This window comes from Corythoichthys intestinalis, chromosome 16 (assembly GCF_030265065.1).
Source record: "Corythoichthys intestinalis isolate RoL2023-P3 chromosome 16, ASM3026506v1, whole genome shotgun sequence".
Classification (NCBI taxonomy): Eukaryota; Metazoa; Chordata; class Actinopteri; order Syngnathiformes; family Syngnathidae; genus Corythoichthys; species Corythoichthys intestinalis.
In genome coordinates this window covers 10,149,539-10,175,482 of record NC_080410.1, presented here as the reverse complement: position 1 = coordinate 10,175,482, position 25,944 = coordinate 10,149,539, and the positions used below count along the sequence as shown (strand labels likewise).

The following is a 25,944-nucleotide window of genomic DNA, read 5'->3' as shown; positions in this document are numbered from 1 at the left end:
AGCCAGGTAAAATGGATTAAAGTTGACTCAACCTCCTGTGTCCTTGTGTGTACCACATTGAGCATAGAGAAAAGAAAGAAGACCAAAGAACTTTCTGAGGACTTAAGAAGCAGAATTGTGAGGAAGCATGGGCAATCTCAAGGCTACAAGTCCATCTCCAAAGACCTCAATGTTCCGCAGTGTCATCAATAAGTGTAAAGCCCATGGCATTGTGGCTAACCTCCCTAGATGTGGACGGAAAAAATTGACGAGAGATTTCAACGGAAGATTGTGCGGATGGTGGATAAAGAACCTCGAATAACATCCAAACAAGTTCAAGCTGTCCTCCAATCCGAGCGAGGGTACAACAGTGTCAACCCGTACTATATGTCGGCGTCTAAATGAAAAGGGACTCTATGGTAGGATACCCAGGGAGACCACACTTCTGACCCAGAGACATAAAAAAGTCAGGCTGGAGTTTGCCAAAACTTATCTGAGAAAGCCAAAGGCGTTTTGGAAGAATGTTCTCTAGTCAGATGAGACAAAAGTAGAGCTTTTTGGGAAAAGGCATCAAAATACAGGCGTTTACAGGGAAAAAAAACAAAAAAAAAAACGAGGCCTTCAAAGAAAAGAACACGATCCCCTCAGTCAAACATGGCGGAAGTTCCCTGATGTTGTGGGGTTGCTTTGCTACCTCTGGCACTGGACTGTTGACTGTGTGCATGGCATTATGAAGTCTGAAGACTACCAACAAATTTTGCAGCATAATGTAGGGCACAGTATGAGAAAACTGGGTCTCCCTCAGAGGTCATGGGTCTTCCAGCAGGACAATGACCCAAAACACACTTCAAAAAGCACTAGCAAATGGTTTGAGAGAAAGCACTGGAGACTTCTAAAGTTGCCAGCAATGAGTCCAGACCTGAATGCCATAGAACACCTGTGGAGAGATCTGAAAACGGCAGTTTGGAGAAGGCACCCTTCAAATCTCAGAGACCTGGAGCAGCTGGCCAAAGAAGAATGATCTAAAATTCCAGCAGAGCATTGTAAGAAACTTGTTGATGGATAACAGAAGCAGTTGTTCGCATTTATTTTGTCTAAAGGTTCTGCTACCAAGTATTAGGCTGAGGGTGCCAATACTTTTGTCCGGCCCATTTTTGGAGTTTTGTGTAAAATGATAATAATTTTTTTTTCATTGTCTTTTGTGTTTTTTCATTACAAGCAAAATAAATGAAGATATTACAACCAAAGCATTTGTAATTGCAATCATTTTCACGGAGAAAGAACATCATCTGACAGAATTGCAGGGGTGCCAATACTTTTGGCCAGCACTGTATGTATTGAAAATGAGCAATTCCTGTAAACTAAATAAGATTTATTGAGACAGTACATTTATTCATCTGATTTTGAATATCCATTGGCTAGGCTAAAGTTCACGTGATCTATAACAGGGGATTACAATAATATATCAGTGCATAAGGACAGTTCAGTGGGTATCCATGGTCGGGAAGAATTTTGCTAGCGACTGTGTTTGTAGTGGTCACGCAGTCCCATAATTCTGAAGGTGCAGCTGGCAATCTTCTCATAGAGAAGGAACATGAGGGCAGCAGTCATGACCGTCTGCAGCAACTTGGCCTCCAGGCCTTTAAACAGACCCAACATACCAAACTTCCTATGGAAGGAAACATTAATTAAATATGAAAAAACTGTACTTTATGACACCTGTAAAAGTAGTGGGAGATAGCTTATCATGTTTTTTGTGCGTAAATTTAATCTATCATGAAAACGGAGTAATATTTCATCTATTAATTCTCTAGTGGTATGTCTATTATTAGTATAGTTTATAGTATTATAGGATATCTAGTAATTGTCATTTTAAAAAAAACCTTCAAATTATAAGCCATTTTCAAATAAAGTGAATAGTGCACCCACCTCACTCTGTTGACTAGCAGACACTTCACTGCCATGAAACTGGACAACAGTGTTGACTTGCTTGTTGACTTGTTAAACTGACCAAACTGAGGAAATTAAAAAGAATAAATCAAGAGCACCGCCCTACGCCAACTGCACCGTTGACATAGAATTTCAGTTATAACTAGAATCTAGCATCATAAGATTCTAAATGTGATGAAATCATAATGCGAAAAAATAACAACCTTGCTCTCATATGCTTGGACCCTGTATCCAGATCAGTCAAAATCAAAGTTTAAAAAAAAAAAAAAAAAAAAAAACAGAAGGACAATAAAAAAAAAAATATTTATGAATTTCGTATTTGGTTTCTATAATCTGGCTGTCAGAGAGTTGTCCATGTACAGTTTTTCTCAAATGCTTTGGTACGTTTCTCAGATCAGAATTGAAATTCTCAAAACTACTTGTTCAATCCTCACAACATAACGCACAAGTAGCAAAACAACATGGATTACCAGCAAAAGCCATTTTTATGTGCAAAATACTTAGTTTATCACTCAAAATTAAATTTCTGTGTCAATGAACATGTGAGAGCTGTCAGAATGGCAAGTCATTGTTTCATTGTGTACAGAGAAGACCGTCAAATGGCTTAGTCATGCTCTCAATTGAACAGTTACTCTGGTGGAAGGCTCTGATGCTGAAGATGGTGTACGTAGGTTTTGATGAAAAGTGCAAATTACACCATTGTGTGTGGGAGATTGATTGCAAGAGACTGGACAAGATTCAGTTGACACTTTTACTGTTCCTACAATTTCTTGACAGAACATTTCACTGCGATACAGAGAACAAAAGACGGCATTAAGCGTCACAAAGAAAAATAAAACAAAAGCAAAATTAGAAATGTGAACATAAGACAATCGGCACAACTAATCTTTGAGTGCTACATGTCGGGATTCTTTCCCCATTCTTTCTAAACATCTTAACATTCCTCCCTGTTGGGTCACAAATTTTCATCCACGTCAAAATGGATGTCCTCTCTTGCTATACAGCATGGAAAGAATCTTCTTGAATGCCTTATCCAGCCTGTGCAGGCATCGGCTGTAATGTCACTCCATGCTGAATTCAGGGGATCAAGATGAGCCATCCGAGTGTGAGGCTGACGATTATACACTTGCCATTTCCATGTGGAGAAAAATTCTTCAATGGGATTGAGGAATGGGGTGTATGGTGGGAGGAACTCCATTACCATTCTGTTGTGGGTTGCTTGATTATGATGGAGTGGAGGAAACCCACATTGTCCCAAACAATCACAAATTTTAGCAGGTTAAAATAAGTTACGTAAAATAAGTAACGAAAATGCTTAGGAATATGCACACACATGTTGACATATTCTGACAACATGTCCATGCATTTTGCATGTAAAGACTTATGCAATGAAGTAATGACTAAATACTGTGGGTGGTGAGACTATTCAATAGAGACCCCTGATCATCCATTTTTGACCATCATGACAGACGCAACTGATAATGTAGGAAACTGCAGAGGATTCTACAAAAATATCTGCAACTTGCTCAAAGAAATGAGAAACTGCTTTTTTGATGTGCACTACTGATACGATGTTGCGAGGATTGAAAAAGTAGTTTTGAGAACTTCAACTCTGATCTGAAAAATGTACCAAAGCAATTGAGAAAAACTGTAAAACATCAAGTGTCGAAGAAGAAGGTGATATGCATAACACTTACCCTAAGAATTGACTGTATGGTCTGCAGTGGATAAGTCACAGTTGTGGCAACAGCTTTGGCCACTGCACCAATCATGAAAACTTCAAAAGAGGCGAGCTGTGAGGAGAGACAAAGAGAGAAACGTCCATATACATTGCATACATCCATTGGATATAACAAACCTACATAAGCCCCTTTGTACACTTCTCCAGGCAAAATGTCAGGAAAGCATACTAGAACAACTCAACATTATTGTTGTCAATTTGAATCACTTAAAATCAGTGTTGGTTGAAATAGTAACTTTTTTTCAACCTAAAGTACAGCTATAGGTGCGGAAAATACTTAAGTAAAACTACAAGTATCTAAGAAAAAAAATTCTCAAGTAAAGTACAAAAGTACTTGCTTTCAAATTTATTTTACAAGCAAAAATTAATAGTATTTTCTCACGATGCAAAAATGTAAAAAAAAATATATATATATACATATATATATATATATATATACACAAACACAGTGGGGAGAACAAGTATTTGATACACTGTCAAACCCATTGACAGTGTATCAAATACTTGTTCTCCCCACTGTATATTAGGGCTGTAAACGATTAAAATTTTGAATCGAGTTAATCACAGCTTTTATTTTTTAGTAAATTAATTAATCGTAATTAATCGCAATTCAAACCATCTCTAAAATATGCCATATTTTTCTGTAAATTATTGTTGGAATGGAACGATAAGACGGATGTATACATTCAACTTACTGTACATAAGTACTGTATTTGTTTATTATAACAATAACTCCACAAGAAGGCATTTACATTATAAACATTCTTTCTGTGAAAGGTATCCACGGATAGAAAGACTTGTACTTACATTTATCTTTTTAGAATTACAAGTTATAATAATTTTGATAGTTTATATACTGTGACTAAATATTTCCATCTTGTGTATTTGTTGAGCTAATGAAATGTTTAAATAGTGTTTGACCAAACAGTATTATTTTGCATAGCTATTTGGAATGCCAGTTCTCTTTGCATAGAGCGCTTTTCTTTTTGTGAATTTTTTTTTTTTTTTTTTTGAGAGTTAGGAATATCATTTTTGTTGTGCTTTCACCAAATGATACTGTAGCGACTTAACTGTTCTGAACTGCCCAAATGCATGATGGGAAGTTGACTTGCAACCATGACTGTCAGTGGTGGCAGTAAATGGTATATCTTCTCAGTGTTGTGATGAATACATGGTGTTAAGAAAAAGCTTTTCCCCACGCTGCTTGCCACAACATTTATATTTGTTGTGGAATGGATGCCAAAGCTTATATCTCTAATAGCGCATCTCCAATGAATGCCTGTGTCCTCTCCAATCGCTTTACCCTGCCTCTTGGCTCTCAATATCCATAATACAGCACCATTGTAGCCTTTTTGCGGCAATGCGTGAGTGGGTCCTTCCGCACATGCGTTAATTGTGGTAAATATTTTAACGTGATTAATTTAAAAAACTAATTACCGCCCGTTAACGTGATAATTTTGACAGCCCTAATATATATATATATATATATATATATATATATATATATATATATATATATATATATATATATATAGATATATATATATACACATACACACACACACTTACATACATACATACAGAGATCTGAGTCAATATTCAAAGAACAAACTTCTGTTTATTTAAAACTGTGCAGAATGGAAAAAACAAGCAATAAAATTGACTGCACTGTAAACAGAAGCTTAACAAGCTCAAAAACTCCAAAACTTAGCTTAATGGCAGATTGTAAGCAACTATCAGGTACATACCGCCACATTCAAGAGTGTTGTGGTGTTTATTGGTCAATATCACCTGCCTAATCTTGCTTGTATTCGTCTTGCTGCTTCTAGTGCTCAGTTACAGTATAGTTGCATGCGGCTTATCGATTGTGCCTTCAGGCATGAAAACGAAACAATCAATTCACAATGAGGAAGAAAAAACTAAAGTAACGTGTAACGCAGGTGACAATTTGAAAAGTAGTGGAGTAAAAAGTACAGATATGCGCTGTAAAATGTAGCGAAGTAAAAAGTACCACTTTATATTCGAACTCAATCAAAGATACACAAAAATGTACTTAACTACAGTAACAGAGTACTTTTATTTCATTACATTCCACCACTGCTTAAAATGTTGCAAGGTGTGATGACTTCCAAATAACATGAAGGTGGGATTAGAACAGGAGTGTGTGGAATGTTTTTTAAACTCGCAGTCTATGATAGGATATGAGTGAAGCGTGGAGTCGATTATGAAGATCTGTTCTTAGTTTGTGCTTTGATCATTTAAGCTGTATTTTAGCCACTAGGCCAAAAGAGATTTCCACACTCAAGTTTTGATCAGATGCACTCCCGACATTCCCCTTGACGTGTGCCTAATCCTCGCAAGAGTCATGTGGGCGAAATTAACAAGGCTCATTTGATGCACCCTCATAATGAAGTCTACTTTCCCCCACGCATAGTGCATGAAAATGCTTCGATGCAGCATTAGAAATGAAGATGGTCACATTCAGAAGCAGGAATGCATTGCAAGTAAAACCCTTTTTCAAAATTGTCACAGTTGGAAGGTGTGTTGGAAGGCACCTTACCTCCCTGGGAACCCCTTTCCTCAATTGCCTCTTTAGACCTTCATAAATCATAAACTGGATGGCAGGGTTGAGGACCAGCAGCAGTGAGGGAAAGGTGCCGTTCCAAAGCGCCCCCACTCCCTCATCACGAATGATCTGCACGAATGCATCTGCCACAACATCAGTAAAAATAAATTCCAAGCAAAGAATAATCAGCTAAAATATGATTTATTTTACCCATAATGCCTTGGTAGTTGGTGGGTTGAATATCTGTGTTGTGAAACTTGGAGCCTTGCAGCTTCAGCCGGGTGTTGACCACCCACAATGGAGTGGTTACTAGAACATTTACAACCCCTGCAGGAGACAAATACAGGATTTAATAGTGGCCAATTTATTCAACTGTAAATAATATGAAACCTTTATTTGTTTCTTCCTTTATGTAAAGTTTGATTACAAAGATACATTTGTGTAATTAAATAACATCAGTTTTAAAAGTTGCAACATTTGACATGAGATGGATAAATCAGTGTGTGCCACGGCTTATGAAATATGTCTACTTAAATGCATTTTGTCCACTTCCAAAACACCACAATTTATGCAGTATATTGAAAACAGGTTATCATGTCAAATCTCTTGCCTACACATTTATATTTCAAAATGGTAGACAATTTTTTAAGGCAGATATTTTAACCCAGCAATAACAGTTTCCATTTCAATTAATACCCATTTTCCCTTTATAGCCAATTGACACTTTTGACCTCATTTTGTCTTTTTAGTGACCCAAATTTAGTAAAGTCTCACTACTTTTATCCAGGAACTATTTTGCTCGTAGACCAGTGTTGTAGACAGTAGTGTAGTTGTTCATTCGTTCCTCCCAGTCAAAATGCATTGGACGTCTAGCGCCGTCAATGAATTAACAGACACTGTTTCAACGGGAAATTTTGGTAGCAACCTGTTCCGTTATTAAAAGGATCCACGGCTAGAAAGACTCAATGGCGTAGCTTTGGTCAAAACATTGGTAGGGTTTGCTGGGGAAGGGACATTTATAAGACCAAACAGACTGGGTGAACGCACTCAGGGCTACCTTTTCGACATTATGAACCTAATAAATTTATAGGTTAAATGATCAATGCAAAATAAATCTGTATTGACTTATACTCACTTTCATGTGTTTTGGTTCAGGTTATACGTCTTTTGATTCAAACCTTTGTTTTCAAAAACTACTAGACACATTTGGAAACCTTCCAGAATAAAAGCCAGGATTTTATTACCAAATTTAAATTGCAAAATTTGAACGCAATTTATATGAACATACAAAAGAAATACAAACTTGTTCATCATCAATTGTCTATTTATAAGGCGGTAAACCTTAGTTCACTACATTTCGTAGTTTAATTAACATTAACAGTAGAAAACATACAGGAGGATATTTCTCTCAACGCAGCTTCCTCCTCGAGTTTGAGAAATTCACATAGATTAATGGTATGCTAACTCTAATGCAGGTCGGGCTTTCAGCAGCAAAATTAGTGGTGTGTGTTTCCCACCTCCACAACATGGACGTTTTTTTTTTTTTTTTTTTACATTACTTACAGTGGCAGCTGTTGGCAGAAAAAAAAAACTTGTAATATCCCTAATCTTCAAAAGGGGGCGGAGGAGGTTGTATTTCTGTCGGGCTGTGAATGCGTCAGTGTTTGTGTGAGGGGGGGAAGGGGGTGATGGCATCAGCCAATCAAATGTGCTTTTGAGGGAAAAAAATGGACTGGCACATGCAGCAAGTGAAAAGGGGGCAATGTAAGTATGAACATAATGAAAGTACTGTAATTCACTTAAGAAAGGTCGGATCAGTTCTATCCTTACAACATATGGGAAGACAATCTAAATATCCTATATAACTGAAGTCATTATATAATGCAAATAAGGTTGCTTAAAAGTTGGTGGGGACAATTTGAGCATCCTGAAAAGTTGGTAGTGTTATGTCCCTACCTTCTCTATGCAAACCTACGCCATTGGAAAGAGTTGTAGTTCTTAAAAGATAAACGTTCCAATGTAATTTGATATTGAAACCACTCTTCATGTTTTGGTGTTTATATTTGTAAAATCACTTTAACTAGTTGGTTCCGAGCAGCAAAAAATAAACAGGAAGGACGGGATGAGATGAGACGAGAGGAGGGAAAAAAAAAAAAAAAAACGGTGTTCTGCCAATATGTGCTACACCGGCGAAACGTCTACAAGAGGCGAATTGGACACCCAAAGTACTACCGTGCGCTTTCAGCTTGTTTTGCTTAGATGCATATAAACAGAACATACTAAATATGCCTTAAGAAAATACTTCAACCTAGTAATATCAAATAAGGGTGGTTTAACCCTTTAAGGTCTGGGCCTATTTTGTCTTATTTTGCATGCCTTTGAAGTTGCCTTTATATTTCAAAGAAAGAATTGTTTACGATGGCCTGGTTTGGTCCCTTTTTTTGTGACACCTTGAACTTCATGTCCAAACTGTTGTTTCCTTCACTGACCAATTATAAATCATCATTTTGGGCCCAAAAAGACCAAAAATTCCAAAATCGTTTTGTCAAAATTTTTAATATTGATGTCCAATTGACAACCAAACATGTGTAACGAACCGTTTTGAAACTTTGTAATATTTATTCAACATGTTAGGATGAACATTCAACCAAAAAAACTTAGAATAAATAGTCTTATATTTGACAATTGAACATAAACAACAGGTATAGCCATAGGCGTTTTTTGCCTTTATACATGCTCTAGTCAAAACAGGTTATATACAGCAGACCAAACAGTGAAGAACAGTGAAAAAATATACCATCTAACACAAAAAGTGTTTAGAGGCCATCTCTATATGAGTTTAGGTATTGCGGCCCATCACCTGATGAAAACTATGTACACACAATCAAGCTTCTTGAACACACATTTATATACACAAATTGAGAAGACTGATTGTGGGAAAAAAATATATATATATAACATTGGGAAAAAAAGTATTTTCAAAAATATTTACAATAAATAAGTTAAATTTTTTTCTGGCATGCCACTCCGAAAAGCAGTTTCGTCCTGGAATTAGACACAGGGCTACATCACACAGCCCACACTTCCATGGGGTGTCGGTCCTCTTTCCACCCTTCCATTTTCATTTCACTTTACTTTCATTGTCACTATAAATGTACATGAAAAAAAGTCAGTATTTATGAAAATAATAAAGTATAAAATAAAAATATATACAGAAATAAATAATAATGGAAATCTATATGTATGACAATAGAAAGAATACCATAGCTGAATATGTGCTACATCCCTAATCTTCATATAGAAGGAAGACCACAAATTATACTTTGATCCGATATGCACATTTTATTATTATATACACAAACACACACTTATATTGCATCAAAATTAACTTTGTCTTGCAATATCAAAATAAACTTTCAAAAGAAACTTTTTCAGCAGCATAAAAAAAAAAAAAGTGGGTTGGCTTACCTCTGCTCGTCGATGGCGTCACCCACGTGTTCAAATCCGTCACTATCTTCACTTGAGGACTCTTCCGAAGAAGACGATGATGACGAATTTGGACCATCCTCTTCCTCACGTTGATCAAAAAGCACAATTGCTTGCACTAAATTTAGTTATCCGTTCATTCTCAAAGTCACACAAAGACGCTCGCTCGATTCAAACGGCCGTCGGTCGCCACCTCGCTGCTTCAGAACACTCCTCCCTCTCGTTCGGTGGAACCTTGCACGGCAGTTATATTTATTTAAAAAAAAAAAAAACGCATGTTGTGCTTCCACTGTGACTTCAAAAGGGTTCGTTTGATTTGTGTTTTTTTCATGGAGCTTCCGTTTTGAAAAAGGACAAGAAATGATGGAAATATAGACATAAACAAATTATCCATGCAGCATTTTAATGTTTTTTTGAGAGGACAATAAAACTATGAAACTTAAATGACAATATCTCACGTTTTAGTTGGTCGATTGACTTCAAATAACAACGAGAGTAAACCGCAACTTCCGCACTTTAAAACGAGACCAACCAACGGCATGTGGGTGACGTAATTAAAACGCGAGGGCGCTTCAAAGACGACGTGCGCTGAGGACGCGCCGGCGCGTCCTTCGACTCTCAAGGGTTAAATATGCTACGTGACTACTGGGGTCAAAAAAAAAATCAACAATCTGCTTTAAAGCTACCACAAGAAAACACAAAGTATGAGAGGGAAACATATGCAAAAAGTATTTTAAGGCAATGAAAAGGTAATAAAAGACTAGATAAAAACACAAATAGTAAGTAATATTTGTTGAATGTCTTGCCACGTAGAAGGAATTGCAGTAACTCGGTATTATTCGTCGAGTGAGAGTGACAATCTACGTCATCAACCCGAGCGTCCATTGCACGCCTAAAACATGGTGCCTCCGTAGGTCAAACATGTACTAAATATTATAGGTTTTTAAATCAATGGCAATATTTTATGTGTTTCTAATAATGTATTTTAGTAAAAGAAAACAATTGTGTCTTAATAGAGGCTTTAGAGGCTTATTAGAGGCATTTTTAAGTCTTAGGTTCCCTACATTTTTTAAAAACGATATATTGATTCTTGGTGGGAGCATATCGATAACTTATTGTGGATACAACGTATCGCGATACATCACCATTAGGGCTGGGCGATATGGCCTTAAGTACGTATCACGGTAAATTGAGCAGATTTACCTCGATAACGATAAGTGACGATAAATTTGCCCAAGCGGACTGTTATATAATTTGAAAATCTGAATCAAAGCATTAAATACAAAGTTAACAATTTAACGTATTTAACAATTTTACACACAGTCTAAAAATTAAATACATAAAAATATATTGTAAACAATAAGAATTAAAGTATGAACATTTATAACAGCTTGTATGACTTGAACGATGTACAACATTATAAAAATCAATATAACTGTGCAAACATGTCATTGTAACGCAAATGACTTGCAGCTAGAACAGTATACTTCAAACAGACAACTTATTGTTAATGGCTGCTGTGACATAATTACTCAACACAAGTGTTTACGTTAAGGTTTCAGTTTTTTTTCCCAAAGCATTTTTTAATACATGCACGCACACATGCACCCCCCCCACACACAAACACACAAATTAAAGCTATATTGCTCTTATGCCAATGAAACATTTACCATTTTATGATGGCAGTAATGACACAGAATAAAGCAAGCACATACAGAAAAATAGCCGTGGCCATTAAACGGTCATATTATAGGTTTCACTGTTGGATTGTACTTTATGCTGAATGCTTTACCATCATAAAAGCTATCAGAAAAATCACACACACACACACACACACACACACACACACACACACACACACACACACACACACACACACACACACACACACACACACACACATATATATACAAAATAATGTGACATACTAATGGCTAGATGCAGTCCGTGCCCAATCCACTCATTAAGTACAGCCGTTTCGACAAGGTTAAAGCCACTATCCGACTGCATCACGTTCATTTGTAGCGTTAGCCGCTAGTGTTAGCCTGTGGCCTGGGTACCAGTAGATAGCACTGAAAGCATCCTCTCCTGAAATCGTGAGAACCAGGGAGGACAGCGGGTGAACGCCCGTCTGGATGCCGCCAAGAATCTACTTAATATCGGGTGAAAGTTTGGCGAAGCTTCCTTAAGCCACACTCCATCACGTTTGCTTGCAGCGTTAGCCGCTAGCATTAACCTACCAAGCTTCTGTTTGTTTGTCTGCCTGATAACCACGTGACTTCATACGTAAGCAAACTGACTGCTTTCGTAAAACGGATTGAACATAGCCGGACAGCACAGAGTCAAAGCAGGACAAATAACGTATATTTTCTTGTTTTATTAAATTACCGAATTTACCGATATGGTCAAACTTACGTCGATCATCGTGAAGAATTTCGGTAACGGTAAATTTTCGGTATACCATCCGGCTCTAATCACCATATCGATATATTGTTACACCCCAAATTCTGAGTGATCTGTAACAAGTGGTGCCTGAAAGATGATAAAAGACCGTTTAAAAATAAGCCTGTTACCTAGAGGTGTGCAAAATTTCCGATTCTTAGATTATTCGCGATTCGGCCGTGGAAGATTCGAGAACGATTCACAAACATCCAAATTCCGATTATTGAAATATGCCAAGTAAAGAGGAAGTACAACACACTCAGTGCGCTGTGCGCTTTTCGGTACGCAATGAGGAAGAACGGAGCGAGAGTAGCTAAACATCATGCTTCTCATTATCCGGCCCCTCGGGTAATGCCAATGCTCAACTCACGGCTCTAGCTCAACTCATTCCACGAGATAAAAAAACACAACAACATATCTGATTGCTGCCGAAAAGCTGCTACAAGTACATCCACATAATGGATAATAGATATCATTTATATAGGACTAGATGCACCATTGATTCGGTAGCGTTGCAGCACATCTACAAAAAGCTAGATGCGTGCGTTAGTAAACGGCCGCCATCTTAAAGCAGTACACTTCCCTGCAAGGCTGTTGTAGCGAACCTTCCAAGCAAACCTAATTACCTTTTTATCTAAAATACTCCTAAATCGGTAAAATATTGACTTGAATCTATCTTTAAAATAGTTTTAAAAGTTTCACATGCCGAAAGTAGACAAAAGGGAAATTATGGAATAACAGGAGCAATTTTAACAACTTTAACGGTTGATTGACAACATTAAATTAATTGAATGTAGTTTAAAGCTGCTGATACAGAATGGGGACTGTAGTTTTTTTATTTACTGTTATTTTTGTATATTTGTTTACTGCTATATGTTAACTTGATGCTGAAATAGTAGTTTGGTTTAGCCTGAGAGTATTTTTGAACTATTTTGGAACTAATGTACAAAACATTAAAAAAAAAAAATTTTTTTTTTTAAAAAAGGAGGGGGGTGCATCAGTAATTGTTTTATAATCGAATCGGAGCCTCTGAATCGTAATCGTAATCGAATCGTTAGGTGCCCAAAGATTCCCAGCTCTACTGTTACCTGCAGCGATGCCAAGCAGTAAGTCAGTGTAAGGTGCTGACCGTTGTCCCTTTAGCCAGCTGGTCTTCAAGCTGTGAAAGCAGTAGAAGTACACAAAGTTGGAGCAGCAAAGGCTGCAGATGACTGGGAACCAGCCTCTGTATGGTGCTAGCCTATAGAAAGGGGCACAAAACACTCTTAATTGGGTATGTGCAGACTGTAAATTTCTTAAGGCAAAGGACAAGTATGATTATGACTATATTACTCATTGGCCATAGCAGTAACGACACCTGCACATTCTTATGCAAGAAGCAAACTTTCAGGACAAGCACTCCAGAAATTGAATGGATGAATGGTTCTACTTCCATTGTGGTACTCACAGTCCTTCCTCCTTGATTATTTCTGCTAGAATGGCTGGAGTTGAAGTGGCCCTCCTCTTCTCATCCACTTCCAAACAAACACAGGACATATAAATCAGCATGCAAATAATACACAAGACATTGATAAGTTAATATTTTGTTACCTTGAAGTCTTAGTCTGGCAGTATCCAGAGGGAAGAAGACTGTCATGGCTGTTACACTTCCCTAAAACAAGTTATTGTTATTGGCAAATAATACCTTCCTCTACTTGGGACGATTCTTTTAACATACACATTTAAAAATGCGTACATTAAGCGTCTCTACTGTAGAATTCCCAATGGGTAAGCGAAAAAGGCATGCTGCGATTACACTGAGACAGTAGTAAAAACCAAACCATTTTTTGAGCAAAAATATAGGAAGCTGCTTTTAATGTTTTTTTTTTCTTCTGTCCATTAATTCTACGTGTAGAGGGCAATTAGGAACTTCTGCGTGTAGTCTATAAATCTATACAAACGTATACAACTGCACCCTGCATGGTATCTGCACTATAATTAAATACTGTGGCAAACGTGTTCAAGCTAACTTACCATTGCTCCGGACACAGCATGCACCAAACCTTCATACGATAAAACTTCGAAACTCATGTTGACCGAATTATCAGTTTTGTTGTTGTTTTTTTTACCACACGAAAAATAAGAAATTAGCCTCACGCCTGTGTGAAACAGATGCAGTAGTTACATGTTTATGCAGCGCACCAACACATCACTTCCTGTGGCTTGTCAGTTGCTGCGCACCGGGCATTGTGGGTAGTGTAGTGACAAGAAGCCATCGCAGGAATAGCCAGTGACGGCGATAGACGTCCAATACATCAAGCGCAGTGGTGGATGAAGTACTTTTTTTTTTATTTTTTTTAAGTAAAAGTACAGATACAGAATGATGCAACAAACTACTTAGGTTCAAGTATCAAAGAAAAAAGTTACTCAAGTAAAAGTATTTTCTCCCAATGCAAAAATGTGATATATTATATATATGTATACCAGGGGTGAAAGTGGCTAGAATTTCTTGCCGGAACTCCCCGACGTGAAGGTCGCCATGGAGCCAGAAATTTTGTTTATTTATTTATTTTGGGTGGGGCTGGGGGTGGGGTCAAACCTCTTAAAACTACTGAAATGCAAAGAAAACTGTTTTGGCACAGTTATTTCTAGAACACATACAGTAACTGATTTTCATTCAAAATTGTATATTTTCAATGATTTGCAAAATAAAGGTTAACAAAAACAGCAAAAACCCCAACCTCCATCTACTAATTTTTATTTTCCTTCATTTCCTTACATACTAAATGTCAAATTCAATTCAATTCAATTCAATTTTATTTGTATAGCCCTAGATCACAAAAATGTTGTCTCAAAGGGCTTTGCAAAGGCAATATGATACACAATCAGAAACAGCAAACGAAGCAACAAAGATGAATAAATAAATTCAAGTCCTGGGTATCCCCCATCCTTAGACCCTCCATGTCGGCAAGGAAAAACTCCAAAAACTCCAGTCTTCGGGAGAAAACGAGAAACCTTGGGGAGTACCACAGTCAGGAGAGATCCACTCCCAGGACGGATAGACAGGAAGCCCCAGGAACGCTAATGGGAATTAGCAGACGAAGTTACAGTCCATAAAAAATGCGGTTGAGTAAAGGAACAAGAAGAGGTCCATCTAGCCAGATGAGACGGGGGTAGCAACGAGGACGTCCATCCAGCTTGGGGTCCGGACAGTCAGAAGGCTGCAGCTGAAAAATAGCCCCTCCCCAGAGGGGAGGGGGGAAAGGGGACACCGGGTGACTAGTGATGAAGAGACTAGACAACTAGATATTAACATTAGAAAATAGAAATAAAGTAAGATAAGTGGTAGGTAGAGTGAGAAAAAAGGAGATAGAACTCAGTGGCTGTACTTCCCCCAGCTTTATAGCTTCTAGTGCAGCTTCGACTAAACTTCGAGTCTACTCCGACTTCAACTAGCCTGACCATAAGCTTTGCTGAATAGGAACATTTTTAATCTAATCTTAAATGTGCAGACTGTCTCAGCTTCTTTAATATTAGCTGGAAGCTGATTCCATAAAACAGGGGCTTGGTCGCTAAAGGCTCTAGCTCCAACAGTACTCTTACAAACCCTGGGAACTACCAGTAGACCTGCATTCTGAGAGCGGAGTGTTCTGTTGGGGCGGTATGGAACCAGAGCATCGGAGAGATAAGATGGCCCCAACCCATTAATGGTCTTAAATGTAAGAACGAGGATTTTAAATTTAATTCTCAAATCTCAATTTTAACTACTTTAAGAACATAGGATGTATATTAAAATTGAAGTTAATGTAAACATTTACTTTTGCTTTCTTTTTTTATAATAATAAAGATATAAGTAACATACATTCAGGAAAATAAGTAGAAATGACTTATATTATGCAGAGTGAAATACAATATATTTTGAAGATTGCGCAAACATTGAAGTTTTTAAATCATAAGGAAATGAATAAGTAGCCCAACATAAATGAACAAATATAAATCCAAAGTGCACATTGACAGCTAAGATGTTCTGAACCTCCCCATCAGAGCAAATAAAACTAAATATGATAAATAAGCCTCCTCAAGTCTATCCCTGCTTTGAAAGATTTGATCCATTTTCTGTTGCATTGCCTTTTTTTGTTGCATCAATTCAACTTTTTTTTTTTTTTTTGCTGTTCCAGGAAACATGCACATTTGAACCAATCAGACATAACTATCTCTGCTGATTACATGTCAGTATGTCAGCCAATTGAACGGCTAAATTAGTCCAGGCGTTTTGCTTTGCTGCATGCATTCGCACATTGAGTTGACTCATCATCGTCAGACTCAGATAACTGCAGCAGCTGGGGAAACCTCCATGCCGTCCGTGGAATAAAATAAATAATAAATATAGGTGAAAACGGATTACGCTACACAAGCACTTTATGATGCTTGTTGTTATCACTTGTGTATGTAAATCTGATGTTGGTGGATTGTTTTCTTCTTGGAGATGAAATGCATGTATGGCAGCTTAGCTTTTTTGTGTGTTTACATAGCGTTTTGACAGTTGCCGTCATATTTTTGGAATCAAAGCACCGTGTACCGGCGCAGGCAGCATTCCGGCCCTGAATCTTATTCCGGAACTGTGTTCCGGCCTTGAATCTTATACCGGAACTGCGTTCCTGACCGTTCTGGCCCACTTTCACCCCTGATGTATACACATACATACCAGAAAAATAATTGACTGCTCAGTTTTATTTAAAACTGTGCAGAATGGAAAAAACAAGCAATAAAATTGACTGCACTGTAAACAGAACAAGCTCAAAAACTCCAAAACTTGGCTTAATGGCTGATTGCAAGCAAGTATCAGGTGCATACCGTCACCTACTGTACAAGAGTGTGGTGGTGTTTATTGGTTAATATCTTGTTCACCTTCCTAATCTTGTTTGTGCTAGTGTTGCTGCCTCTAGTGCTCAGTTATGGTATAGTTGCACGGGGCTCAGGGCTGTCAACAGACGGGCAGGGGCCCGGGGATTATAGGCCCCCAGCCCCACCCCACCCCTGCCACGGGCTTGTCACGACAACATACGCAGTACTTTTAAGTGTAGATTTTCAAATTATTTGAGATGGACAGTTAAATTTAACAGACCGTAATGTCATGTGACACAATATAAACAAACAATTTCCATCTATTGTCCCATGTAGGCTACAATACAATACAACTGAGTGTGCTATGCCTGCCTGCTAAGCAAAAAAAACAGTATAACTAAACATCCTGTGCCTGCCCCCTTCACATCCCTGGGGTTATCAAGCCCTCACACAGTGATGCGCTTAGATTTTTTGAAAGCAAAGTAATTTATAACATCAGTAAAATCGAGTTTTTGAGCAAGCTCACACTCAATGGAGCATGGCTAGGTTGTTAGCCTGCCCTGTGATATAGTGGAGCATAGGTAGTTTTTTATTATTTTCATTTTACTGAAGGCTGACTGACACACGCTCCCTACCGATTTGCGGCTGCTGCGCTGAGTGGGACCCGGGACGCGCCCCCTCCTCAGCTCTGACTGTGGGCTGCCTGACAGCTCCTCGTTTCTCCCTGACAGGCTCCTCAAGCTGTTCCACTGCTGCTCGTTTGTGCTGTTTCGGTGATGGATTCGTATGTGGGTTGTAAACCCAAGATAAATTCAGCCGCCGGACCAGAGTCTGTTCAGCCTCTTGCACCTGCTCCCCACAGACTAACATACAGTGGGGAGAACAAGTATTTGATACATCAAATACTTGTTCTCCCCACTGTATATCCCAGATCTCCCCTCACCTTCTCTCTCAACGCGAGCAGCATGTCTTGTCATACATCAGCTCAATAGGCTAAAAACGGCCGGTGACAGACACGAATTGGGCTTTGGTCACGGTGATCGCGAATGTTAACGTTCAGTGTTAGCGGCTGTTGTTCACTTACCGACATCACCATCCACAGCCAACTCTAGCCCTAATTCTCTGGCTTCTTGTCCCCTTTTTAAAAACTTCATTTTTTTCTTGTTCACCTCTATATCTTCATCTCTTTTTCTTTCCTTTTCTGTGCACCCGATTTATGACGACTCGCCCTGTTTAGTTTTTAACAATGACAGATTTTAGTTTCCCAATTCAGGGCACGAACATAGTGTAGCCTTGAGTGCGCCAGAGTGGGGTCAAACAATTCTCTGCTAAGACAGAAGGGGGGTGGGGGGTGTTGTGCAAAAAAATGAAGAAATATATATTTGAAAAATTTAATATGTTTAAGTCTTTAAGTATGTATTGAGTAGAACATAATATGTAATTAGACAATGATTTAAATAAAAAGAAATATGTGAATGTAAAGTAAAATAGATTTGGGTCATTCAGGGGCCCCTATGGTCCTGAGGCCCGGGACAATATACCCGGTCGCCCCACCTTGTCGATGGGCTTGACGGAGCTTATCGAGTGCGCCGGAGGCATGAAAACGAAACTATCAATTCACAATGAGGAAAAAAGAAAACAAACAAAAGTAACGTGAAACGCGGGTGACAATTTGAAAAGTAGTGGAGTAAAAAGTACAGATACCTCCTGTAAAATGTAGTGAAGTAAAAGTAAAAAGTATCACTTACTGTACTCAAGTACAGTACAGATACACTAAAAGGTACTTTAGTATAGTAACTCTACGACTGATCTACTGATCATTCACAGCTAACCTTCCTGGTTAAAATGAATTGGACGTCTATTACCATCAATAGCCACGTTTACATGCTGACTTTTATTCATACCGATTCAAATCATTCCGAATGGAAATTTCACATCAGCTGTTTACATGTCACTTCATCTATTCCGATCCAGCGTTTACATGTGACTGCCTTTATTCCGAAAGGACGTTTGACAACTGCCGTCTGACATGCGCAGATTAATCAAAACAAAGCGTCACGTTGCAAAACATGGAGATCGATCGTCAGATCAGCTGCTGTTTTAACTTTTCGAGTGGAAACAAAACTTCAGAATGATACGCCGTTCATTTAAAAAGTTGTGTGGGTGCGCTGTGCGTGTGCTTGGAAGCCATGTTGCAAGTGACGTTACTTACGTCACCGACTGACGTCACCACGTCAGTACGGAGCATGCGCAGAAAGAACGCAACCAGACACCATTCCGCTTCCCTGTTTACATATAATTTTACGATCTAATCGGTTTGGGAAAAGGAATATTCCACCCCTGTGAATCGGAATGAAATTCCATTCGGTTTGGGCCTGTTCATTCTGAATGAGGTGTTTATATGGAACACATTTATTCGGTTTGAACAAATATTCCGATTGTAATTGGAATATTTGGCTCCATGTAAACGTGGCAATTGACTGTCATTCGCCACGTTTACATGGAGCCAAATATTGGAGCTCCATTAGGGTGCATAAAATACATGCTCAGCGCATGTTTCACAAAAACACTGAGGAAAAATATAAATAAATCTTCAATAATAATAAGGAACACTATGAGACACCAGCCCATTCTCTTAGCCACTCCTCACACTGCCTCCTCTCCAGTTCAGTGTCTCCTTTTCTGCATTTGTTCCTCCTTTTCTCCTCCTCCTGTCTTTCTCGTTCTCGCTCCATCTTCTTCGCTCGTCTCTGTTCGTCCACCCTTTGCTCCAGCATGGCGTCCACAGTGGTCTTCAGGGGTCGCAAGGAACGCTGCGGAAGCCACTTAGAGTCCACTGAGGGCAGAAAGGGATCCCCTGCGCACACGAGCATGGGCTCAGGTTTCAGAGGGATGTGGAGAAGATGAGCATGAAGCATCATGCGGAAGGGTCCATCGTCGGCTCCTGAGCTGTAGGTGAAGTCCCCGACGATTGGGTGGCCCAATGCGCTGCAGTGAACCCTTAATTGGTGGGTTCTGCCTGGTGCGCAAACATACCGAAACATTACGTATCGTCTGGCTAACAAGGAGCTTTGTGTGTTTTACCTGTGAGAGGCTGCAGCAGCACCTTGGTGACTGGGTCGCCATCATACAAGCCGTATTCCAACACTGTCAACAAAGTCTGGCATGGTTTGGCGTTTTCACAACCTGATAAAGCAAAAGACAAAAAAAAAAAAAAAAAAAATGTTTTCATGTATAGGGCGCACTGCATTACAAAGCGCAGTAGTAGTAGTAGTAGTGGTGGTTGACGTTGCGTTATGCATCCATAAGATGGAGCAAAGCTAAATGGAATGTCATGCCATGACTAACTAATATTGATCCATATATAAAGCACATGCACATTGGATGATAAGGCGCACTGTCGGCTTTTAAGAAAATTGAAGGCGTTCAGGTGTGCCTCTGGAAAATATGGTAATCATGAAGGCTCATTATGTATTTGTAGCCAACTTTTGACATCTTGATAGTGGGCTAATATAGATATATAAAGCATGTGTTGCCTTCATTATAAGGCATATATGAGGCTTTCAATTTTTTGCGGCTCCAGACATATTTGTTTTTCTTGCTCCAATATAGCTCTTTCATCAATTTGGGTTGCAGACCCGTGTTAAGACCTATCTGGAGGATGTGGTGACATCTAGTGGAGAAAAGGCAAAGTGGCAGCAACAAAATGGGCATCCTATTAGTTTGATCATTATTTTTACTTGTCATTACAGCATACTTACATAGGGTGCCAATACTTTTTTGCCTCGCAAGCTGTTTTTCAAGGATCAGCCTAATATACAATAATATAAGTTTTTCCAATGCATAGCACACAAAAATATACTGTATTTTGGCACACTGAATCATTTAGGCACACAGCAACTAAGAGAATTTTTGCTCCATTACCTAGCTGTGAATGGAAACTCACAAAGAATGAATTCCTTGCTTTAAAATGGGCGAAAGGACACTGTCCAGACGTGTGGTTGACTGTATATTTGTTGTGACTCATGCAAAAGTGAGATCTCACGGCCATGTATGTTAATCAAAGCCCAGACGCCAGGAAGAGTAACTGATAGTCTAAAGGGGCCCTGACACTGGTTCTTTTACTCAAGATTGACTGGTTTACCTAGATGTCAATCGAAAGAAAAATCAAAGCAGGAAATCCATTTTGACTGGGAACGAATGTTCATACGCCCAGTCAAAATGGATTGTGACAGTGGAAGGCAATGTTTTAACAAGGAATTGATCAAAAAATGACTCATAATTAATAGGAAATCACTGAAAATGTACAGGAAGTGATGCATGGGAGAGCAAAACATCCCCACGCAATTTCTCCAGAACTTTTGATTATCTTTTATAGTTATCTTCCAAGCATACCGTTTGTTCCATCAATACACATCATATGTGTTTTTCCCTCTGAAGTGTTCTTGCCAATTGAGTAGTCCAGTGTTTGTATCTCTTTTTCCACCAATCCACGTACCTGCAAAAAAGCCAAACATACAGTAGTGTATTTACAGACATGCAAAAAACCAAGTGTGACATGAAAGCTAGTTTCACAGCATACTTACCAGAGCAATGTAGGCCTTGGTGACGGTACGCTCCTTAAAGCAGCGATATGCCTGGCCAGCAGCAGCCTTGTTGAGAGCTACACATAAGGCGCCGCTAGTTGAGAAATCCAACTGGTGACAGAACCTTTTATGTGAAGAATACAAGTAATGCACATTAATAATCCATTTGTTGCAGTTTGCTTGTTGACCTTTTATGTTACAATGAGACTACAACATTAGTTTCACTTTACCTGAATCCATAGTATGTGCTAGGGTCTGCTAGTTGAGGGAAGCGGTGGCGAAGTTGGGCCTGCACAGTGTTTTTTTCATACCACATCTTGCTATCAATGCGGATGTCCCAGTGCTTGTTCACCACAATGTAATCATCACTCTGAAAGAGGACATGAAGATTCTCCACACTGGCCGGCTCCATGGGGCTTTACAAAAAAGAGATTTTAAAGAGATGTCATTGTTTAAAAAATGGACCAAAAGGCTGCTGTAAACATCTTCCACCAGACAAACTATGTTATCAAACATGAGCATTCACAGCCAAGTTCTTTCACTTCAAACTGATTGGACATCTATTGTTGTCAATGGCAGACAATGAGTTAAGAAAGACACTCATTTTTTAACAAAAATGGTGCAATAAAATAGTATTGCTGTATTTATTCAAATAAATTATCCACTGAAATATTCTCAAAGTTTGTGATGGTGACAAAAGTTTTCAACAGATTGCCTAAGACAGTGCAAATTTTGTTTATTTTTACATTGAGAAATATCTCGTTTTTTGGTATGCTAGAATAATTGTAGGTTGATTTCCTGATCTATGTATCGATAATTGTTGTCTCCCCATATTGTGACATAATCATTATTGTGAGCCTTGTGTCGCAAATCGTACCTACCTTCGTAACATAAGCGGATATTAAGGGGGGGCCAGGCTGCCCCTGGTGGCTGAAAAATGTAACTGCATGAAATTGACTTTCCTATATATATAAAAGTTGTAAAGCAATAAAACTGCAACAAAAATGAATGAAATGAACCCCAAAATTTTTTTTATAATGGGTCAAAATTATTTTTCGAACAGCTCATGTGACTAGCACCTTAGATGGTCATTTGCTTTGCAATTTAAAAAAAAAAAAAATAGGGGAGGGCAATTTCATTTTTCAAACAATTTTTTTCTTTGGAAATATTTTTTGTTGTTGTTGAAGCAACTTTTTTGGGATTGAATGATTTAGACACAAATGTCCTACACATAATATGGCCCAAACACAAAAAGGATTGCTTCAATCAAATAAAACTTTTTCAATGAAAAATTTAGTGTTCAAATGCAAATTTTTCAATCTCAAATATTTTTTCGCATTCAAAAACGTTTTTTTATAACTGAAATTTTTCTTTTTTCTTTTTGAAAATGTTTTTTTTTTTTGAGGCAACTTATTTTTTGATTGAATAATAAAGACAAAAACGTCCTAGCCAAAATGTGGCCCAAACACAAATCAACATTACTTAAAGTGCCTGTGACACGAAAAAGCATGTTTATTTCATAATACACGCGGTATTTTATGCCCCTGAATGATATGGGCCGCTTGGATGTGTGTGGAAGCGATCGCTATTTTTATTTAGTTTGTTGAATTCCGCGTCATGAAAATGAGTGACTTCCGGCTTCGGTCTTGCATTGAGGAGGAGGGCGCTGTGCCGTGTGCGGTAGAAGACGTCCTCTTCACGCTACAGTGTACTGTTGTGTATGAGGACGAAGGATTTAGCTGATTTTGCGGATGAATACGTTTATTTTTCGCATCACGCCAACCAAACGGCTGCAGAAAAATCATTCTGTATGAGGCAGAGGCGTATGCGCCTTTTTGGAGTTTCAAAAGGTTCCCATTCACCGTGGATATTTACTGTCGGACCATTGGACTTACGAGGAGGTGAGTAAACATCTTGTTTTGTATTATGTCAAATATGAATACAGCGATTACAAAGTAAACACTACAAACTTCCTTTAAATGAAGGACTACTTACGTTTGATCATTGATAGGCATGTAAAAAGCTCTCCGAATGCTCATTAGCAGCAGCACGTTAGCTGCACAACAACTCCAGCCACCCTCCTCCGGGGAACGAACTGTAAATTGCTCTCCGCCAGGCAGTTTGCCGATCCGCGAAGACAATCGACAACCGGGTCGTCATGTCAAATAATCCAGGATAGTTATGTGTGATTTTCCGCTTCGAAGACTTTGAAACATCACTCGGTTCGGGTTAGCATGTCGGCTAGCTGTCACGCCTTCTGGTTTGTTTACATTATCCGAAGCCGGGGAAGGGAAATGACATATGTCCGATTTTGGTGTCATAAAAGATCGTTCGGGAGGTGCGACAGTAAAGGTGAAGTCGACAGTTTTGACCATTATGGAGTAATTTTGCCATGTCGTCCTGAATAAATGCATTTTTATTATTTCACATTCCATTCAGCACAAGACTGTTATTTGTCATGACCATGCCATTTATTTAGCAATTGGGGAAAATACTTGGATAAAAAGAATATCCTGTAAAAATATTGAAGTAAAGAGACAGAAACAATGACATTTTGCCGCTCTCTGTCGCGTTTTCCTCGTTGTGAATAGTTCCTCCTCGACGGGCTGACTGGTCCTTCTCAAGCCATTTATATAGCTATTGGGGAAAAATACTTGGATAAAAAGAATATCCTGTAGAAATATTGGAGTAGAGAGACTGAAACAATGACATTTTGCGGCTCTCTTCGTCGCGTTTTCCTAATTCTGAATAATTCCCTCTCAATGGGCTGAATAGTAAAACCGTTGAGCCCAGTCTACCGCTGACGTCATCCACCTGTTGGGGACGCTAAAGCCCTATAATGGTAGCTAACCGGCAGATTAAAAGACTAATTTCTCGTCATCTGTGCTTTGCTAAATTGTTGTATATAGTCGAATCGTCTCAAAATATGATTCTAATTCACATAATAATGCTATTTAAGACTTTTTTTCTCGTGTCGTATGCTCTTTAAGTTTCATCGAAAAAGTTGCTTCAATCAATCAATCAATCAAAAAAAAAAAAAAATCAGTTAAAGAAAAATAGCTTTCACACGCATTTTTTTTTGAGTTTCGAATTTATTTTTGCATTCAAACAACTTTTTTTTTGATTGAAACGACTTTTTTATGATTGAAAATATATATTTTGATTAAAGCTGATTTTTTTTTCTTTTTTCGAAGGAACTTTTTTTTTTGATTGAATAATAAAGACACAAATCTACCTCCAAATGGCTCCGCCCGTGGATACAATTTTTGACTGGGGTAACTACATTGGCACGACACTGGCGGGCGTACCATATTTAATGGTTGACGATCTTGGCAAAAACTATTGCCTAAGCAGCCTGATTTACAATTCCCCTCAAGAATAATGGGAAACAAACAAACAAACAAAAAAAAAAAACAGCTAATTGTCAACTTTTTACTATAGATATTGTTGTAAGTTAATTTTATTGCTGACACTGCGTTTCGAGGTCATCCAACATGTTGTGCCCCACCTGCCCCAAAAGTCAAACTCCGTCTATGCTTCGTACCCAGAGGTTTCCTCCCACTTGTAATAGAGATGGATGCTTCATAGATAGATTACCACACCGTCGTCTAAACTCATAACGCACATTTGCATATACATACACATTCGGTACTGTATCTCCTGTGCATATTTTTACAGACTATAAAATATATCCAAACCTTCAGAACAACGACAAAAAGGGTTATTGAAACAGGACTTACTGTTGTCGTCACTATAACCTAAATGAAATGCAGCTGATGCACCCTTTTGGAAACGCAATTAAATATTGGTAAGAAAATGTAAGGTAACGCCATGTGCTAGAATAGCACTGGAAATGTTTTATTGTTATATGACTACAAGCGCATCTATTTATCTTATCCCGGTTACGTAGTGATGTATTTTTGTAGACATACCAAACTTCAAATCCTCATGTCATGTTGTTGTCAGTGGTGACCGTCTTGCTTCCGTTTCTGGCTGTAACTAACGTAAATATTAAATACAACGCCATCTAGCGTACTGGCGGGTATAATATCGACTAAATGCTGCACAAAAGAGACGAGAGTAGACAGCTTCGAGAGCTGTCAAAAACAAACAAAGCTTTTCTTTGATACTCAGCATATTTTCATATACAGTCTATTTATTGTGGTTGCAGTAATATTTTGTTTAGCATATGTTGTTAGCACATGTATGTTAGTAAAGTTCTGCTATTAAAGTGTACAAAAGACTGCTTAGTGAGCAAAGGTGGATAGTAACGCGTTCGTTACAAGAGTAGTTTTACTAAGCCTTTTTTTTATTTTTTTTTATTTTTTACTTTTCTTAAGTAGATTTGTGAAGAGGAAACGCTACTCTTA

General features: G+C 38.4%; 2 protein-coding genes across 2 annotated transcripts; both read right to left on the bottom strand.

Moving 5' to 3' along the window:
* Nucleotides 1–710: 710 nt before the first annotated feature.
* slc25a17 (solute carrier family 25 member 17) lies at nt 711–14,332 on the bottom strand. The gene is made up of 9 exons (XM_057816964.1): nt 14,178–14,332; nt 13,755–13,815; nt 13,612–13,678; nt 13,253–13,404; nt 6,447–6,563; nt 6,231–6,379; nt 3,627–3,722; nt 1,909–1,994; nt 711–1,648 (listed from the first exon to the last, which is right to left on the bottom strand). Exons 1-9 carry the CDS (start codon nt 14,232–14,234, stop codon nt 1,495–1,497), a joined length of 939 nt encoding a protein of 312 aa, XP_057672947.1. The 5' UTR covers nt 14,235–14,332; the 3' UTR covers nt 711–1,494.
* Nucleotides 14,333–18,403: 4,071 nt separating this feature from the next.
* Nucleotides 18,404–25,585, bottom strand: rpusd1 (RNA pseudouridine synthase domain containing 1). Its single transcript, XM_057817159.1, has 6 exons — nt 25,507–25,585; nt 21,805–21,990; nt 21,575–21,698; nt 21,384–21,486; nt 20,073–20,174; nt 18,404–20,007 (listed from the first exon to the last, which is right to left on the bottom strand). Exons 2-6 carry the CDS (start codon nt 21,984–21,986, stop codon nt 19,601–19,603), a joined length of 918 nt encoding a protein of 305 aa, XP_057673142.1. The 5' UTR covers nt 21,987–21,990; nt 25,507–25,585; the 3' UTR covers nt 18,404–19,600.
* Nucleotides 25,586–25,944: the final 359 nt, after the last annotated feature.

Bases quoted from the DNA above. Each gene is read 5' to 3' on its own strand.
- slc25a17 (XM_057816964.1), bottom strand. From the start codon at position 14,234: ATGAGTTTCGAAGTTTTATCGTATGAAGGTTTGGTGCATGCTGTGTCC. The intron at 13,405-13,611 runs GTGAGTACCACA...CCCTTTCTATAG, and splicing joins ATAATCAAGGAGGAAGGACT to GCTAGCACCATACAGAGGCT. The intron at 3,723-6,230 runs GTAAGGTGCCTT...CTCTCCTCACAG, and splicing joins GGAAAGGGGTTCCCAGGGAG to CTCGCCTCTTTTGAAGTTTT.
- rpusd1 (XM_057817159.1), bottom strand. From the start codon at position 21,986: ATGGAGCCGGCCAGTGTGGAGAATCTTCATGTCCTCTTTCAGAGTGAT. The intron at 21,699-21,804 runs GTAAAGTGAAAC...TTCACATAAAAG, and splicing joins AGCACATACTATGGATTCAG to GTTCTGTCACCAGTTGGATT. The intron at 20,175-21,383 runs GTATGCTTGGAA...TTGCTTTATCAG, and splicing joins GTGTATTGATGGAACAAACG to GTTGTGAAAACGCCAAACCA.